Source organism: Balaenoptera musculus, chromosome 2 (assembly GCF_009873245.2).
Source record: "Balaenoptera musculus isolate JJ_BM4_2016_0621 chromosome 2, mBalMus1.pri.v3, whole genome shotgun sequence".
NCBI classification, from domain to species: Eukaryota; Metazoa; Chordata; class Mammalia; order Artiodactyla; family Balaenopteridae; genus Balaenoptera; species Balaenoptera musculus.
The window spans coordinates 101810434-101826989 of NC_045786.1; the positions used below are offsets into that span (position 1 = coordinate 101810434).

At 57.5% G+C, this 16556-nt stretch overlaps 1 protein-coding gene across 2 annotated transcripts in view; it reads right to left on the reverse strand.

Annotated features, from left to right (window-relative positions):
• Window positions 1-9201: 9201 nt before the first annotated feature.
• The window catches only part of ZFHX2 (zinc finger homeobox 2), a 28520-nt gene continuing 21165 nt past the window's right edge, over window positions 9202-16556 (reverse strand). For both annotated transcript variants that reach the window (XM_036841585.1, XM_036841584.1), the window contains exons 7-10: window positions 15550-15750; window positions 15033-15159; window positions 11389-14859; window positions 9202-11128 (exon numbers count right to left, since the gene is read on the reverse strand). In XM_036841585.1, the coding sequence (XP_036697480.1) occupies window positions 10161-11128; window positions 11389-14859; window positions 15033-15159; window positions 15550-15750 (4767 nt within the window). In that variant the 3' untranslated portion in view covers window positions 9202-10160. The remainder of the gene's footprint in view (window positions 11129-11388; window positions 14860-15032; window positions 15160-15549; window positions 15751-16556) is intronic.

Genomic DNA, 16556 nt, shown 5'->3' on the forward strand with positions numbered 1-16556 from the left:
ACGCTGCCCCATTCTCCCAGCAGCAGACACTCACAGGGTGCCCCCCACCTTGACAAGGGGTAGCGAAGGCCAAGTCAAGAGGGCTCCTCTGAGCCCAGAGTCTGGTCTTGGTGACCTGGTCTGAGCGTCAGTGGGGCTGGATGGACCAGGTAGTAGCTGTTGACTCTGGTTTGGGGTTGGTTTTCTGTAAGAGACAGGGAAGAAAGCTGCCAGAGTCCACCACCCTAGGAATATATACTTCTCCAGGCTGGGCGGGGACGAGGAATCAACTGTGTCTCATTTGGGCAGGAAAGGCTGGGTCATTCTCACTTGGACTCAGTTTTTACACGCCCTTTTCCATGACCCTGTCTTGTCACTCTGCCCTCTTTCTCCTTCATCCTTCTTTTGGGTTCTTTCTGTCTCCCCGCTGTTCTCCTAAGCAGACAAGCTCTCCTTTCTCCTCTCCCATCCCAATCTCCTCTTCAAACTCCCTCTGCCCCCCCAGCCTGGTAGCCTGCCCTTTAGGAATGTTAATTAGCATTCCCGATTTAATTAATTCAGTAGCTAATTAATGATTGGGGACTGGGGGTGGGGAGCTGGGATGCAGGGGAATTGGGGGCTGGAGGTGGCAGGGAGAAACAGCGGAGGCTGCAGAAGGCATCGCAGATGGCTGTGCGGTGGCTGGCACGGTGCCCACTGCCGTGGATGCAACACTCACGCGCACGCACACGTACACACACACACAAAAGGAAAGGGTGATCGAGAAATAAAATCAAAAGCAGGGAGAGAAGGGCACAGGGGCCCTGGGAACTGGGGGTGGGGAAGGCTCTAGATCTATTTGAAGCTGCTCCGGAAGTGGAAGAGGGAAAAAAAAAAAAAGAAACCACCACAGGCGCAGCGAGAAGAGAGCTCTCCCGATACCCCACCCCGCCCCCACCCCACCCCAGCCACCCCTCCTCCCTGGCATGGGATTCATGGGCACCAGCTGAGGACAGGGTCCCCTCCCTCTGCCTGCCATAAACATTGGCACCGAGGACCCAGACTCAGAAGGACACGACATTCCCAAAGAAAATGGTTTTCCTTTTAAGTTGCTTTGTAAAATACATATGTATCTATTTTTTAAAAAACATTGCACCCGTTTTGGTGTGAGGGCGAGGCGAAGGAGAGAAGGTGACTGAGCCAGGAGGAGAGAGCACAGATGGCTTGGTGGTGGTGTGGTGTGGTGAGTTGCGGGAGCAGGAGAGGGGTCCGGCAGAGGTTGGGCGTGGGCGGGTGAGGACCCTGTTTTCCTCTTTTCGTTTTGCTGTGGATGAAGGAGAGAGAGAGAGAGAAAGAGAGAGAGAGAGGGGGTGGGGAGAGAAGCGAGACAGATGGCAGAGTGGAGAGGCGGCAGCCAGTGCCGGCACTGCCCAGCCTGGGCGGACCCAGCTCCCCCCGCCTGCCAGCTTCCAAATGCCACCCTTCCCCCATCCTCCGTCTCCCCATCCCCCCAGCTTGGCACTGATCTCAGAGAGAGAGGGAGGGAGGCTGGGCAAAGAGCATCTGTTCCCTCCATTCTCCCAGCTCCATCGGCTGCCAACCTAGGGCCATCGCCTGCCTCCATCACCCTTCCTTCCGCCCGCCTGCCCGCCCGCCTCCCCACCCAATCCCAAATGGGTGCTGGATCAGGTGCCGAATCTGGCTGCCTCTCGGGTATACCAGTCACTATGCATTGCTGTGTGTCTGCCACTGCTGCCTGGCACTCGAGGGGCCGTGTGTGTGTATGTGTGTGTGCGCGTGTACATGTGTGCCTAAGTGCGTGCTGTATGTGAGCCTCCTGGGCATGGGTGGGGGTTGGCACTGCGGTTGCCAACCTAGTGTCCAACCAGAAGGACAGAGGGATGGAGTGGAAGAAGGAGGGGAGAGGTTTGGGGCCTGGGAGGACAGAAGGAGGGTGCCTGAGTTGCTTCATGCTGCCTGCTTGCAGGCATGGGCACTGCGGCTGCCACCCTCGTGCCCGCGGAGATGGAAGGAGGCGAATGGGGAGGGGGCAGCGGCAGGAGTCCTGGTGCTCTGGGAGGAAGGCTCGGGACCCGGGAGCCATTGGCATCACATCCGTCAGGCTGGCGCCCCAGGCGGGGTCCGTGGGAACGGGCCCCAGGGGGCAGAGAGGAGGGGCAGGGATGTGTTCCTGATGTTGCTGTCCCTCTAGAGCTCAGCTCTGGGAAATGGTCTGGCTCCGAGGTGGTTGGTCCTCTTCCAGTCTGGGAAAGTGAAGCGGTGGAGAGAGTAGCCAGGGAAGTGCCAAGAGCGTCCAAAAGCCAAGAGGAGAGGTGTGCCCACCGCTCCCCAGGGAGAGCTTGTTGGGCTGGCAGACCGGCCCTTTGTCAGAGCACTGAAGAAGCAAGGGGACCCGGCAGAAGGTGGGTGGGTGCTGGCACTGCCCAGGCAGCCTGGCACAGGCTCTGGTGTTGTGTGAAGTGGGGAGGGTGGCGGTGTCTCTTGCCAATCTGCTTGAGAGGCTTGTTGTGCCAGGAGTGAGAAGGGAGGAGGAGAGATGGTGTGTGTGTGCGTGTGTGTGTGTGTGTGTGTGTGAGTTGTTTGGGAGAACAGACTTTTTTCTGCCGGGACCTCCTTCCCATTCCCTCTTAGGTGTGGGGAGTGGAGCGACAGACGGAGAGAGGCGTGAGGACACAAAGGAGGAAACACGCCATTGCCAAGACCCCAAGGAAGGAGGATGGAGAGGCTGGCAGTCCTGCCTGGCCCCCAGCCAGTTTCCTGCTAAAGATGGCCAGATCCCCTTGCCTGGTCTGTATATGTTACTCTGCGGGCGTCTGCGGGGGAGGGAAGGGCTTGCTTGTGAGCTGGGACCTAGAATGGGAAGGGCACCTTTCTGCGGATCCCATTTGGACTCTCCACTCTAACAAGTGAAGTGTCTGGTTTTCTCCCTGGTGCCCTTCTCCCCTCCCCCTCCCTCTACCCCAGCCCTCTTTCATCTCTATCACCACCTGGCTCCTACCGCTTGGCACCTAACCAACTAGATGCCGCCCCGCTTGGCAGCACTGCACTGGCACGTGAACGCCGTCTCAGATCCTGGCACTGCGGCAAACCCAAAGCCACCAAACATGCTCATGACCGCCACTTGGTGGCAGTGAGAGTGGCGCACACAGGCGTGCCACGCACCGGGTGGAGCCCTGCTGGGGAGTGGCCGAGGACACCCTCAATAGAGGGGCTGAATCCTTGCTCTTCAGCCAACCCCAAGTCCACCTTCCTTCCAACCAGACACTGACTCCCTCCTCCTACCCCCCACCACGCCCAAGAAAGGGATTTAGATGGTGCCACTCTGTGTTTGAGCAGAATTCCAAGGGAAGCTGGAGCACAGAGGAACAAGGGCACGTTTAAGAGTCACACCCAAGGCTCCAGGCTGGTGGACTCTATTCCTCTCTGGGGAGCAAGGACAGAAAAAAAAAAATCCTAAGAGGGCAACATGAGATCCTAGAGAGAGGCCAGCCAGCTATGTTGCCACAAAGATGGTGCCAGAAGAGATTGGAAGGGAAAGAGTAGGAAGAAGGAGAGCCCCTCAGGCCTTGCTGCTGGGTAGTGGGGTGGTTGGTGCCTGTGTGTATTTCATTCTGCCCTGTGCCTTGTGATTGGCTGAGCTGTGGTTGAGTTGAACTGGTTCTTTCTCCCTTGTGAAAAGGCCCATATTCAATAACAGTCCTAGAAAGATGGAGATGTGCTCTAGGCCTAGAGAGGTGGGCAGGTGTTAGGAAGACAAAGGCAACTGGAACTTGTCCTTCCAGAAAGACCACTCAAGGAGGTTTTGTGTTTAGGAATTTCTCTATGGCTTCCCAATTCGAGGTGGACAGATTTCCCTGTCTTTGAAATCCACCTCTGGAAGAGAGACCACAGATCAGCAATGAGCCCTCCCTGGCAGAGAGGAAGGCCCCTAGGAGCGGAACCCCAGCATCTGTGGTGACACAGACCAGCCCTGCACCTCCAGATGCAGTGCCATCAGGAGTCCTGCTAAACTGGACCTTGGGCCTCCATGTGGAAGAACTTCCAGCAGGTTGGGCTTTCCTTGCTTCCTGGGTGGCCAGAGGCTGTGGGTCAGTGACTAGGAAGATATTCGGGTAGAAGAATTGGCGGCTCTGGGTGACGTCAGGGGAGGTTGGGCGGCTCAGATAGGGGTAGGACCTGCTCAGAGGGGAGTAAAGCCATTGCCCGGCCTGGGGGCTCTCTGACTTCAGCACCTCTGGAAGTGGATGCAGCTTCAGAAGCAGCAAGGTGGTTTCCACAGCAGAGGAGAAAACAGGGAGGCACTCAGTCAAGGGGGTGAGTGGGCGATGCTTGTAACTTTTTTCCTGTTGAAGAATAGGCACCATAAGCAGAAGACATAGTCAGATTTCCAAATGTCAGGGTAATGAGGATAATCTGGGGTGACGCTAGTCCCCTGTGGCAGCCCCAGCCGTAGCAGGGTTAGGCCTTGGGTGTTGGAGAGTTAGGGGCAGGTCACAGATGTAGACGGGGCTGAGCAATCTAAATAAGTGGTTCTTAGACTCCAGAAAGCACTGAATCACTTCAAGAGTTTCTGATTCAGTTGGTCTGAGGTGTGGTCCAGGAATGTGCATTTTGAACAAGTTCTCAGGTGACCATTGATGCAGGTGGACAAAACTTTGAGAAACACTGTTCTAAGAGATGGCAGTCACCTTGTAGGACAGTTAATCAGGTCTGGATTTCCCACGCCTTTTGCATCTTTCTTCATCCTCCCCAACCATATTCATGTCTTTATGCAGTCATGCATGGGATATATGTGTTGGGGGGGTGTGGGGATGTGTGTTTTTAGGTGGGGGCAGCAGGAGGAAAAGGAGAGATTGTGAGGTCAAATCAGGCAGATTTAACTTGTGAGAACTATGCTTCTCACTGGCAGGAGTTATCACAGAAGAATCCCTTACGGGACACTTTGAGCCCCCAGGTTCTGATGGATGGCTGCCCTGTTTCTGAAACCAGAACCCCTAGGTTAGGAGCATTGTCGGGAGATTGCTCTCTGCGGTCCGGTCAGATGGGTGTGGATTCTGCAGCTCGGTACGGGATGGGTCCTAGTTACACTTCTCTCTGGAGGCAGGTCAGGGTCCCGGGGAGTGGAAGCAGGGGTCGGCAGAACCCAGGGCCTGGCCTGCTGCTGATGCTTAACAAGTCGCTGCCGGTGCTGCTGTTTGAGCACTTGGCGGGGCTCTCCAGGAGCGAGCACAGCGGAGGCCAGGCCAGTTGAGAAGGCATGCTGCAGGTTGGGATATCAGGGAGGGACTATGGATGTGGGGCAGTGCTGAGCTCCTGCTGATTACTTGTTCCAGTCTTCTAGCCACTGTTTGTTTAAGAGTGTGTGTATGGCTGGGGAGGAGTATGAGTCAGTCCTGGTCACCATTCCCCCCTCACTGTCTTTCTGGTCCACCTGTAATCAACCTGCTTCCCCACCAGCCTCTAGCCAGACACCTCTGCATGACTGGGAGCTGCACGAAACATGAGGCTCAGACTACTGACAGGGAATAATGCCATTGACCCCTTGTCTCTCCTTTGTCTGAAGGCTGTGGGGATTCTCTATATGAAGGAGAAAGATGGGGTGGGTCCTCACTCAATTTTATGTTCTTCTGGGAGTTTATGTCTTTCCCTGGGAGGCTTTCCCTGGGGATTGATCACTTCCCATCTTTCCCCAGATTTAACGAGTCCTGGCCTAGGTCTTCTATGAACTTCCTCTCTGGTTTTTTTTTCATCTCATCTTTTCACAATTGTATCCACGCTGTAATTCTGTAAACCCCTGAGGCTGGGCCTATAGCCTTTCTTATTGTAGCCAGAACTTCTTTGGAATTGGGACATTTCTTCCTCACTCAGTTCTCTAAGAATGACATCCTCAGGGCTTACAGGTTCCTCATTAGTTGCTCCCCAGCACCTGGCCCTTCATGTAACACAGGTTCCCAGCACAGTTTATCCCTGTGTTTCATATACGTTTTCCCCAGAGTTTCTTCCTGGTTTCTCTTCTACCTCCCTCCCCTCTCTAGCCAGGCTCTTCTGTCCCCCAGATTACAGGGTTCCTGGTAAGGACAGCTACTCAGTCAGCTCCAGTCCACGACTGTGAATGTACCTGGTGTCTCCACACCAGAGGAATTTAAGGTCCTTTCCCATGGATTAATGGTCAACATTTGGTCACCCTTCTTGACCCTGGTTACATTTCTCTGTTTATAAGCTTTTCCTACTTCCTGTTGTGTGAAGAAAATTACTATGTATTGGAGGGTGTTTCTACTTAATGGGAGTGTAGTTGATGGCTCTGGGGCACGGCCCTTGTGCCTATATGCCCGTGGGGCCCATTCTTTCTGGCATTTGTGTGCATCCGTGTAGCTCTCTCTATACATGGTTCTGCTGTTGTTTCTGACAGTGTGCTTGCTTGCTTTGTTGGTGTAGTTGTATACACAGAGCTCTGTATTTCACATGTGAATATCTATACAGGGATGAATGATTAGAGGAGCGAATGTGTCTACTCCAGGGGCTAGAGGGTCGGGGGGAAGAACAGGTCTCTTTCTGTAGTCCTATTGCAGACTCTGCCCCATTTGGCCACTACGGCTTCAGATTTTCTCATGTTCTTCCACAGACTTTGATTTTTGTTCCTAGTTGAGAATTGGGTACCGTAAGCCATCCCCATACAGGCTCTGGTTTAGAGAAAAGACATCCAAGATCATTTCCACCTCCTCCTCCTGGTACTGACCCTGACAGTAAGTAGGGTGGACCAGAATTTGGATGCTTTAGGACCTGTGTGTGTCAGAAACCCTAAGCCTTTGCCCCGAGCCATGGAAGACCAATCTTATGAGCCCTTGATTCAGGCTCACTTTAGAGCTGGCGTGGAGGGGAGGGTACCATGAGATAGGTATGGATGTGCCACGTGCTCGAGTTGGTTTACTGCTCCACAGAAGCAGCACATTTTAACCTGGGCGACTTGGCATTCACCTCTAGCATTCTGCGTGGGGCGGTGCTGACTCAGCCTCTGTCCACAGGAGCCACCCACTCGCTGAATCTCCAGAGCAGAAGTGCTGCTGCTGAGGACTGTGGTCTCAGGAAGGGGTCAGGGAGGAATGCTTCCGGCCACTGGGAACATGGAATGGCACACCCTCCAGAAGCACGTTGACTGACCTAAGTCAGCAGTTGGCCAGGCTCCTCTGTCCCCCAGATTATAGGGTTCTTGGTAAGGACAGCTACTCAGTCAGCTCCAGTCCACGACTGTGAATGTACATGGGATCCTCCACGCCAGGGAATCTGGGTGTAAGAGATTATGTTGAAGGGCAACAGGAGGAGGAGTTTGTGGCTGTATTAACTCCTGGTGAAAATATTCATAGTTCAAACTAAAGCCAACCTACCCTGGCTGTAAATCCCTAAAATGCATGAAACCACACCTCTAATCATCCCATGCAAGGTGTTTGCCAAGGTTTTCTTTAAAACGTTCCCTCTTTTTCTCCTGTTTTTTTTTTCTCTAATTTTTCTTTGTTTGTTTTCAACTTTTATACACATATCACATTCCCAGAAAGCACAGAGTGAAAAAGCGTCTTTCCTCATACACATGCTGCTAAGAAAATAGTTTTATACACAGAATTTCAACAGGAGAGAGAAAAGGATAGAGAGGGAGGGAGGGAGGGGTGCATGAGAGATGCTGAGGTGGGGGAAGGTGGGAGCAGCAGGAGCAAGCCCGTGGTTGGGCAGTTTCATTCTTCTTGCATTTGGAACTGGCGTTTTTGGCATCATCAGAATAACTAATCCACCCCACCCCTGATGTGCTAGGTTAGGAGCTTTTCATTTTAGAAATGAATGGGACCAGAAGTGAGATTCACAGAGCATATGGGGACTAGGAACTGAGCTAAGTTTTCCCTCCCCTTTTCTCTCCTCCTATCTTTTCTGCACATAAGCCACTGCTTCAGTATTAACATGTTCAAGGAACAGGGTGACAGGCCAGGAAACCTAAATCCCAGGGCTGGCTGAATTTGTGTGTGTGCGTGTATGAAATGGATACTGGTAGTAGAAGCAGCCTGAAGGGAGAGTTTGGAAGGAGACTACCTAGAAAGGGGGAGGTCTTAGGGGCAAGGGTTGTAGGAGAAACTACCTGGAGGACTGGGAAATTTTTGCAGGCTTTTCTTTGCTAAAACACCTGCATCTCCACCCATTGCCACTGTAGCTGGGCTTTGGAGTTGCCACAGTTACTTGATGCTCACAGAGACAACGAAGTTAGAGGTGGGGAACCCTCTTCTAGCACATTCCTCATCTGTTGGTTCCCTTGGTGATCTCACTCTATCAAAGGTTCGCCTTGCGCTTCAGTCATCTCCTTGCCCACCCATCCCCTCAGCTGTCATCAGCTCGAGACCCCATGAGCTTCATAGGGAGGCCCTAACTCCTTTGTGTGTGTGTGTGTGTGTGTGTGTGTGTTGCGGCGGGGGTTGGGGGGGGTACCTCCAGCAGCTGCTGCTTCCTGGAGGAGATGGGCCAGGCCGGAGGAAGCAGGGGCAGAGGATGGGGTGGTGTGGGAAGAACACAGACAGGGAATAAGGGTCCCCACAAAGGCAAAGAGGTTCAAGAAGGGCCAGAAATCTGAAGGGGGCACCAGGAAGGGAATGGGAGGAGAGGTGTGTGAAAGAAGTGAATGAGAGGAGATGGTGGCAGCTACGTGAAAGGGAAGCAGACCCAAGATTCAGAAACCAGACTGCCCGGGCTATAGTCCACCCCTCTCCTCCTGAGACGGCCAAGCTACTTTCAGTGACACTGACTTTTGTAACTCACAGCTGAGAATGAGGGGATGTTTGTTAACCTGTCCTGATAAATACTCAATTCAGGGGGCAAGGATGGGGTTCTCTCCCCAGCCTCCAGGCTCTTCTCCCCATTACCAGCTCCCGCTCCTGAGGCTGGGCACAGCCAGGGCAGGGCTGCACTCCCGTTAGTCTTGTGGACCACTGAACCCAAGCAAGGACTTAAAGCCATTTGATCTTCCAGAGACAAGGTGGTTCAAAGACCCTTGAACCATTAAAATGGGGTGGGGTGGGGAGTGACACAAACAGGAAAAAAACCACTTGTTTGATGGGAGAGTTTTCAGGCTTTTTTCTTTTTTTTTTTCCAAGTTTGTTTTTCATTAGTTCATTCCTCTGGTCTCTCCATCTCTCTCTCCCGCACGTGTGTGCGTGCTCTCTCTCGCACTCGTGTTTTGTTTTGTTTTTTTTGGTTGTGTGTTTCAGTTTTTTTTTTTAAAGAACTTTGGATTTGCCGTTGGTGGGCAGCGCCGGTCCCGGAGGCTGGACCGCCACGTGGCAGAGCTGGGACAAGGGGCAGGCCGACGGCTGCTGAGAGGATCTCTATGTTTAAAGCCTTTGAGAATAAGTTACTGCAGTTTCCGGGGTGCAGGGTCGGGGCTGGCAGAGGGGTTCCTGGCCGTGGCTTCCCCTAGAGTTCAGGCCACAGGGGCTCCCCTGTCAGGTGAGGAGGGAGGGGTGTGAGGAGAGTGAGCTGGGAGCACTTCTCCCCGCTGACCTCCAGTTTGGTTAGAGTTTCATGGGCTCCCTGCCCATCCCAGGCTCCAACCTTGGGAGCCAACTGAGTATTTGGAAAGAGTTTGTGAGCGGTATGGTGCTCTAGACGAGGAGGGTAGGAAGGAGAAGAGGGAGTGGCAAAGTTTATTTTCCTTCCCCCTTCCTTGTCTTGGGTTTTCTTTTTCCTTTCTTCTTCTTCTTCTTCTTCTTTTTTTTTTTTTTTTTTTTTGGTGTTTTCTCAGTCAGTGGAACAGCGTGGGATAACATATTTGTGTGTTTATAGGAGTTGGAGGGGTGACTGGGAATTCAGTAGGAAAGAGGCTGTAGGAAGATGAAACCAAGGATAGATCTTGTGTCTGGTGGGCAGGGTGGATGTGAATGAATAATCGAGATGGCAAGATGGATGTGTTGCCCGTGAAGACCAAGGGGCCAGGATTTGTGAAGGATCGGTGTGTCGGGGGGTGGAGGAGGAGGCAGGACCCTGCTGGAGGTGGGGTGTGTGAAGCCCACTGAGGGTGGAGACTGAGAGATTCCCAGGGGGGTGGGCAGGGCCAAGGGTGGGGTGAGGGATTTGAGCTCCCACCAGACACCCCTTGGGGTAAGAGAAGGAGCCCCGAGGCCCTCCCTGTCCCCGCGTCTTGGTTTATCTGTTTATAAAGCTAGAAGTGTAGAGGTAGTAGTAGTTTTTGGGTTGGAGTCCGTGTGAGGTAATCTTGCTTCCTCTTTGGCAAAAGCCACAGCAGCCGTGGCGGCAGTGGCGGCGCCAGGTGGGCCCCCTGGGGGCGGGGCCGCCTTGCGCCTGTGGGCCGAGGAGCGCAGGTGCGAGGCCAGGGCTTCTCGCCCACTCAGCAGCACCTCACATGCCAGGCAGTGGTAGGTGCAGATGGGCACCCGCAGCGGGGGGGGCATGGAACCCCCGGAGCCCCGCCCAAAGAAGCAGAAGGATCTCTGGTGAGCAGTGGCCAGGGCCTCCCCGTCAAATGCCATCTTGCACTGGCGGCAAAGGTAGCGGTGGGTCACGTCCACGGTGGAGATGCCGGTGCTGCCTGTCAGCAGCTCATCGGCCTCCCCGGCTTCCCCCTCCCCTGGAGCGGGCAGTTCAGGCGGCTTCGGAGGCGCTGTGGCTATGGGCTCGGGGGCCTGGGGCGGTGGCTGGAGGAGGGCGTTGGGGAGCAGTCCGATGAGGGTCTGAGGTATCACGGGGTTCATGGGAAACAGTCCCTTCTTCATGCCATAGAGCTGTTGGAAGTAGGCCCCCTGTAACTGGGGGCCAAAGACAGCTGGCGGCGTGGCCCCCCCTGCAGAGGGCAACGGGAAGGGCAGGAACTGGCCCCCCAACAGGGCTGGGACAGTGGCCTTCAATGCTTTGAGGTTCTTGAGGGCGTCGGTGGAGGAGTTGGCGGGGGCTGCAGCTGGCTTTCGCTCACCGGAGACCTTGTCCCCAGAGGGTTCAGTAGGCGGGCCTGGGGCAGGGTCAGTGGTGCCTACTGTGGAGGTGTTGGTGTGGTCGGGCATAGGTCTCTGAGGTAAGGGGCGGCCTGGGCCAGCAGTCTGGACCACTGTGGTAGCAGGCAGGACCGCAGTGGCGAGGCCAAGGAGGCCTGAGGAGGCTGCAGGGCCTAGGAAGATGAAGAGTGATGATTAGCCACCTCCTGGCGCTGCCATCCTTCCTCCTGGAGGCCACCCCCAGCCACATACTCATGCGTCCCCACCGCCTGGCCTCCATGCTCCCTCTCCTCCCTTCTCTACCTCACCAGCTGGAGACACAGGGAGGCCAGGGAGGAGACTGGAGATGGGAGGAGTCAAGAAGGAAAAGGAAGGGCACCTCATTAGAGGGAGATGCCCTCTGAAGTCCAGCTTCTCCCAACCTCTCACTCACCTGCGCTGAAAGGAGCTAAGCTGCCCAGCGGGGGCTGGGCCAGAGCTGGGCCGGACAAGAGGACCGGGGCCAGGCGAGGCAGAGCCGGGGCAGCCCCGAGGGGCACAGAGGCAGGTGTGGTGGCAGGTGGAGCCTTGGGAGCGGGGGGTGCCTCGGGTGCTGGGGCCAAGTCGTAGCACTTGCTTTCACTCTTCAGCTGGGCTCGGACTGCCTCCTTGAGCTTGGCCAGGTGCTGGCGGGAAAAGAGGTGGCCTCGGCAGGAGACATAGAAGTCATACTTGACATCACAGTAGGGGCAGTCGGTGCGCTGGGCTCCCAAGGGGCCCTCACTGCTGCCCCCAGCCCCACCGACTGCTGCCCCCTGCAGCTTGGCCTTCTTCTCCTTGGCACGAGCATTCTGGAACCAGACCTGGATGACTCTCTTGGGCAGCCCAATCTCCTCCCCCAGCACCTCGCACTCCTGCATGGTAGGGGTACGGTAGGCTTCGTAGCAGGCTTTCATGATCTTCAGCTGCAGACTGCTCATCTGGGTCCTGTAGCGCCGCTGCCCCATTCCATCTGGGACCCCAGCCCCACCTCCTGGGCCCCCATTGGTCCCTCCAGCCCCGGGGGACTCTGGTTCAGCCAGGCTGGAAGCTGACGAATCACTTAAATCCCCTGCAGATGGACTGCAAGCCTCACTCTCTGGAGAAGCTTTAGACGGTTCCTCTGGGCCCTCATCCTCATTGGGTGGAGGGGCAGGTGGGAGAGGTAGAGGTGGCTCTGGTGTCAGAGTGGGGGCCTCTTTCCCAGGTGGCAGGAAAGGCAGAGGCCCAGCAGCAGGGGTGACTGTGGGGTAGGGAAAAGCAGGTGTTTCCCTCTTTGGGGCCTCCCTCCCAGCCCCATCATCCACCTTGCCCAGCAAGTGGTTGAACTTGGGGAAGGGTGCGGGGCTGGGTGTGACGGGGGCCTTGACTGCCGGACTGGGCACTCCCCCGGGGGTGCTTCGGAACTGGCCCTTCCTCTCCCGGGCCCTGGTGTTCTGGAACCAGACCTGCACCACTCGCTTCTTGAGCCCCACCTCCTCGGAGATGCAGTCAAGCATCTTGCGTGTCGGGTTGGAGTCCTGCATGTACCAGCGGTACAGGATCTCCAGCTGCTCCGGCAGGATGGTGGTGCGCAGACGCTTATCCCTGGGGGGCTCACCCTCCCCACCCACCCCTGCTTCGCTGCCCGTGGGAGACAGGCTACCGTCCTCGTGCTTCCGTTTGAGGGGTGGCCCTGGCACTGGTGGAGTGCCTGGCACCGGAGGGTTTCGCTCCCCGAACACCAGCAAGGGCAGGTCTAGGAGGTGGGGGGCAGTGCTGGGCTGCACAGGTGGCAGGAAGTGCAGCCGGCGGTGACTCGTCAGGAGGTCCTGGCTGGGGAAGGACATGGCGCACTGGTCACAGGCGTGGACGGGGGAGGGCGAGGGAGGGGCCCTCCCTTCAGGCTCTTTGCCTCCTGGCTTCGTGGCCTCTGCTTGGCCCAGCTCTTCCCTGTCTGGAGGTTCTGGTGATGGGCCCTCGGGCCCCGCTGGGGGTTCCGGGCCCTGTTCCTCCTCTGCGTCTTCCTCCTCTGCGTCTTCCTCCTCTTCCCCCCTCTCTGCCTCTTCCTCCTCTTCCGGATGCTGGTCGTCATAGCATTTCTTGAGGTGCCGCACCAAGTCAAAAACACAGGAGAAGGTGGCCCGGCAGCGCCGGCAGCCGGAGGCTCCCCCAGTGCCTCCCCCGCTGGGCACAGGCCCACCGTCGCCGGTGCTTTTGCGAGCCTTCTGGCGGGCGTTCTGGAACCACACCACCACCACACGGCTAGCCAGGCCCAAGAGACTTGCGAGCCGCTCCACCTCTCCGTCCTTGGGGTAGGCGCTAGTCTCAAAGAAAGACTGCAGGGCTTGGGTCTGGAACTCTGTGAACTTGGTTCTGGAGAAGCGGCGGCCTGCAGGCACTAGGGGAGGAAGATTCCCTCTGGAGCTTTCTTCCTCCTCTGGGGGCCAGCGTCCTCCTGCCCGGCCTCGCTCCTCAGGGGGGCGGGCCCCCCCTGCCTCAGGCTCTGGGACCAGGAGAGGTGGGCCCAGGTGGGGAGCAGGTGAATCCAGAGGCCCATCGGGAGGTTTGGGGGACCCTGCCGGGGGCGGGTAGAGGCTATCATAGCTCTTTCGAAACTGAGCGGCGTATCGGCTCAGGGCCTCAAAGGGCAGAAAGCGGCGGTGCACGTGCTCCTCGTGTGTCTTGAGGATGAGCATATTGGAGAAGAGTCTCCCACAGGCCCCGCAGGCCAGCTTGTCCCCACCGCCCAGGGCCTCGGGTGGGGGTGGGGTTGGGGGAGGGGGCACAGCCTGCTTCCCTTCATTGTACTGGATCACCAGCTCAAAGCCAAAGTTTTCTAGAAGGGCTTTGGCTGCGGTGCGGGCCGCCTCGTTGGGCGTTGGCTGTGGGGGTGAGCTGGGCGCTGTCTCATTCCCCTCTTCTGCCGTGGGTGGCCGCTCCCACTCTCGCTCAGCCAGCTCGGCCTTAGGGGGCGGGGGAGGAGGGGTGGCGGCCGGCAGGGACAGCAGGGGCGCGGGCCCAGCCAGTGCCAGTTTGGGCCCTACCTTGAGGTCATGGAGGTAGAAGGGCAGGAGCAGCTGCTGCTGCTGGAGCTTAAGCAGGGACTCGGGCACCAGAGGGAAGGAGGGCAGGACTGGTGGGGCGAAGAGTGGGGCTGGGAATCGGTGCAGGTCCAGGGGAGGTGGGGGAGGGGACAGGAAGGGCAGTCCACCAGATACGAAGCCACCAGGGTCAGGGCCCTTCTTCTCAGTGCCCACCTCCCCCTCAGTCTCGCCTTCCTTGGGCTCTTCCGGGCCGCGCTCTGGCCCCTCGGCCTTGGCGTCCGTCTTGGCTCCCCTTGAGCGAGTCTGGTGCAGGACGGAGCGCATGTGGATCTCCAGGGTGGAGCTCTGGTTGTAGGAGACGCGGCAGACCGTGCACTTAAAGGGCTTGTCTGTGGCGGCGGCGGGGGCGGGTGCTGCACCAGCTTCCCCGCGGGCAGGCCCGGAGGGGTCAACGGCAGCCTTCTTCATCTTGTGCAGGTGGGAGACCGAGTTATAATGGACCAGGAGGATGTTCTTTTGCGTGAAGGACTCCTTACACACAGTGCACTTGTAGGGCCGGGCAGGGTCGAGAAACTTGTCCAGGGCAAAGTTGGTGGTCTTCCGATAGGTCAGAGGGTGGCGAGAGTCAGCTGGAGCTGGCTCTGCCAGGCGGGGCTCCCTGCCAGCCCCCTCTTCCTCCTCAGCCGTGGTGGGTGGAGGAGCTACTTCGTCAGCTTGGGCATCGGGCTGAGGGGCTGGAGACAGGGCTGGAGAAGGGGGCTGGTCAGGGCTTCCCATGGGCTTGTCTGGGGCCTCGGCTGAGGGCAGGGGAGGCTCAGGAAGAGGATCAGGACTGGCTTCCGGGGTCAGGTGAGGGCCTTCTGGGGGAGAGAGAAGGGGGCGCAGTGAGAAGGGAACCTCGTCTAAATCAGACCCCACCCACTCAGTATCTAGGGCAACCCATCCTTGCCTCAGTTGTCTTTAGACCTTCTTGGTCCGAGGAATCCAGGTCCCCTTTCCTGCCACCTTGGGAGGTCTGCCCTCCCTTCCTTACCTGCTGCTTTGTCTCTGCTGGGCACAGGCTCTGGCCCGGGAGCGGGGGTCTCTGGGCCGTCCCCCAGAGGGCTTAGAGCGGGCCCAGGCAGCACTTTGGTCGTCAAGGTCATCTCTACAGTTGTGGCCTGCGATGGAAGAGATCCCAGTGACTTCCCACCACCGTCCCGCTACCCCAGACCCCCCAGCTCTGCACCTGTGTCTGTGCCCAGCCCAGCTCCAGACTCCTCTGTGGACAAACCTCCCACCTAACTTCTGCCTGCCCCACGGAGGAGAGGGCCTGGGCTGCTGTCTCTCCTGTCTGGCAGCCGCGCCTGCTGTGGAACAGTTCCTCTCAGGGCCCAAGGGCGCTTCCTCCCCAGCGAGTAGAGGCTCTGGACAGGTTCGGCTCTGAGGTTCCCTCCAGCTCTAAACTCCACCTTCAGATCCACGCAGAGCCGCTCCCCTCAGCACACACAGCTGCCCAGACACCGTGGCCTCTGCCTCCCCTCGTGCCCGGCCCCCCAGCCTGCACTCACCACGAGCAGCAGCCTCTCAACGCACTCGGGCACCACGTTGTGCAGGTGGCTGAGGTGGAAGTGCAGGGCAGGCCGGCCCACCAGCTGCTCCTGGCACAGAGGGCACCGGTACTTGGGCTGCACTGCGTGCTGGGAGAGCGCGTGCGCCCTCACCTGCTCGGACTCTGGGCTCAGGAAACTGCAGTATGGACAGCAGAACACCTGGGGCACACAGGCGGTGGGGGAGGTGTCAGGGAGGGGTGGGACTTACCATCACTGCCGGGACACAGCCTGGTCCTACCCCTGATGGAGGAGGAGTCCCAGTCCTGAAAGCTGGCTCCTCCCTCACTTCACTAGGACGGGGACAAAGGCCTAGGCTGCGCTGCCCTGGCCTGCCTTCTTTGTCCTGCCCTCTCCCTCCGTCTTGGCCTCTCTCTTCCCCTGTCTCTGCTGCCCTACTCTATTCAGCCGACAGGACGGCCCTGTACCTACCTCCTCTGATTTAGTTTTCTTTCCTTACCTGCCCCCACCCTGCCTGTCTCTCCTCCGTGAAATAGCTCCCCTTGCTTCTGGCACTTCCTGGACCCAGAGGCTCCCGTATCCCTGCCACTCTGCCTCTCCAAGGTCCCTGGACTAAGCGGGGCGCTCCCTACCTGTCTGCTCAGAAGGCGGCTCATTTTCCCTCCGCTCCCACTTTCTTTGCCTGCCTTTTCCTCCCCTTCCCTTTTTAATGTAAACAAACACCACAGCTCCCCCAGTGGCCCTGGAAAATTCTGGCCTGGCTCTTTTGGTGCATTCCTGCCCGGACCTCCAGAGGGTGGGGCATGAAGGCCCCTCTACTTCCGCCTCAGTCACCTGACTGCCTGACCTGCAGCCTACATTTCTGTCAGCCTGCACTTCCTCTCCTGTCGCCTGTGCCACTGGTCCAGGCTTGCATGTCAGGGAGGGGATGGCCATAAAGGAAAGGTATCCAGACACTCATCTTGATGCACCTAGCCCTGGGAGCAGATAGCTGGAACAGGAGTTAG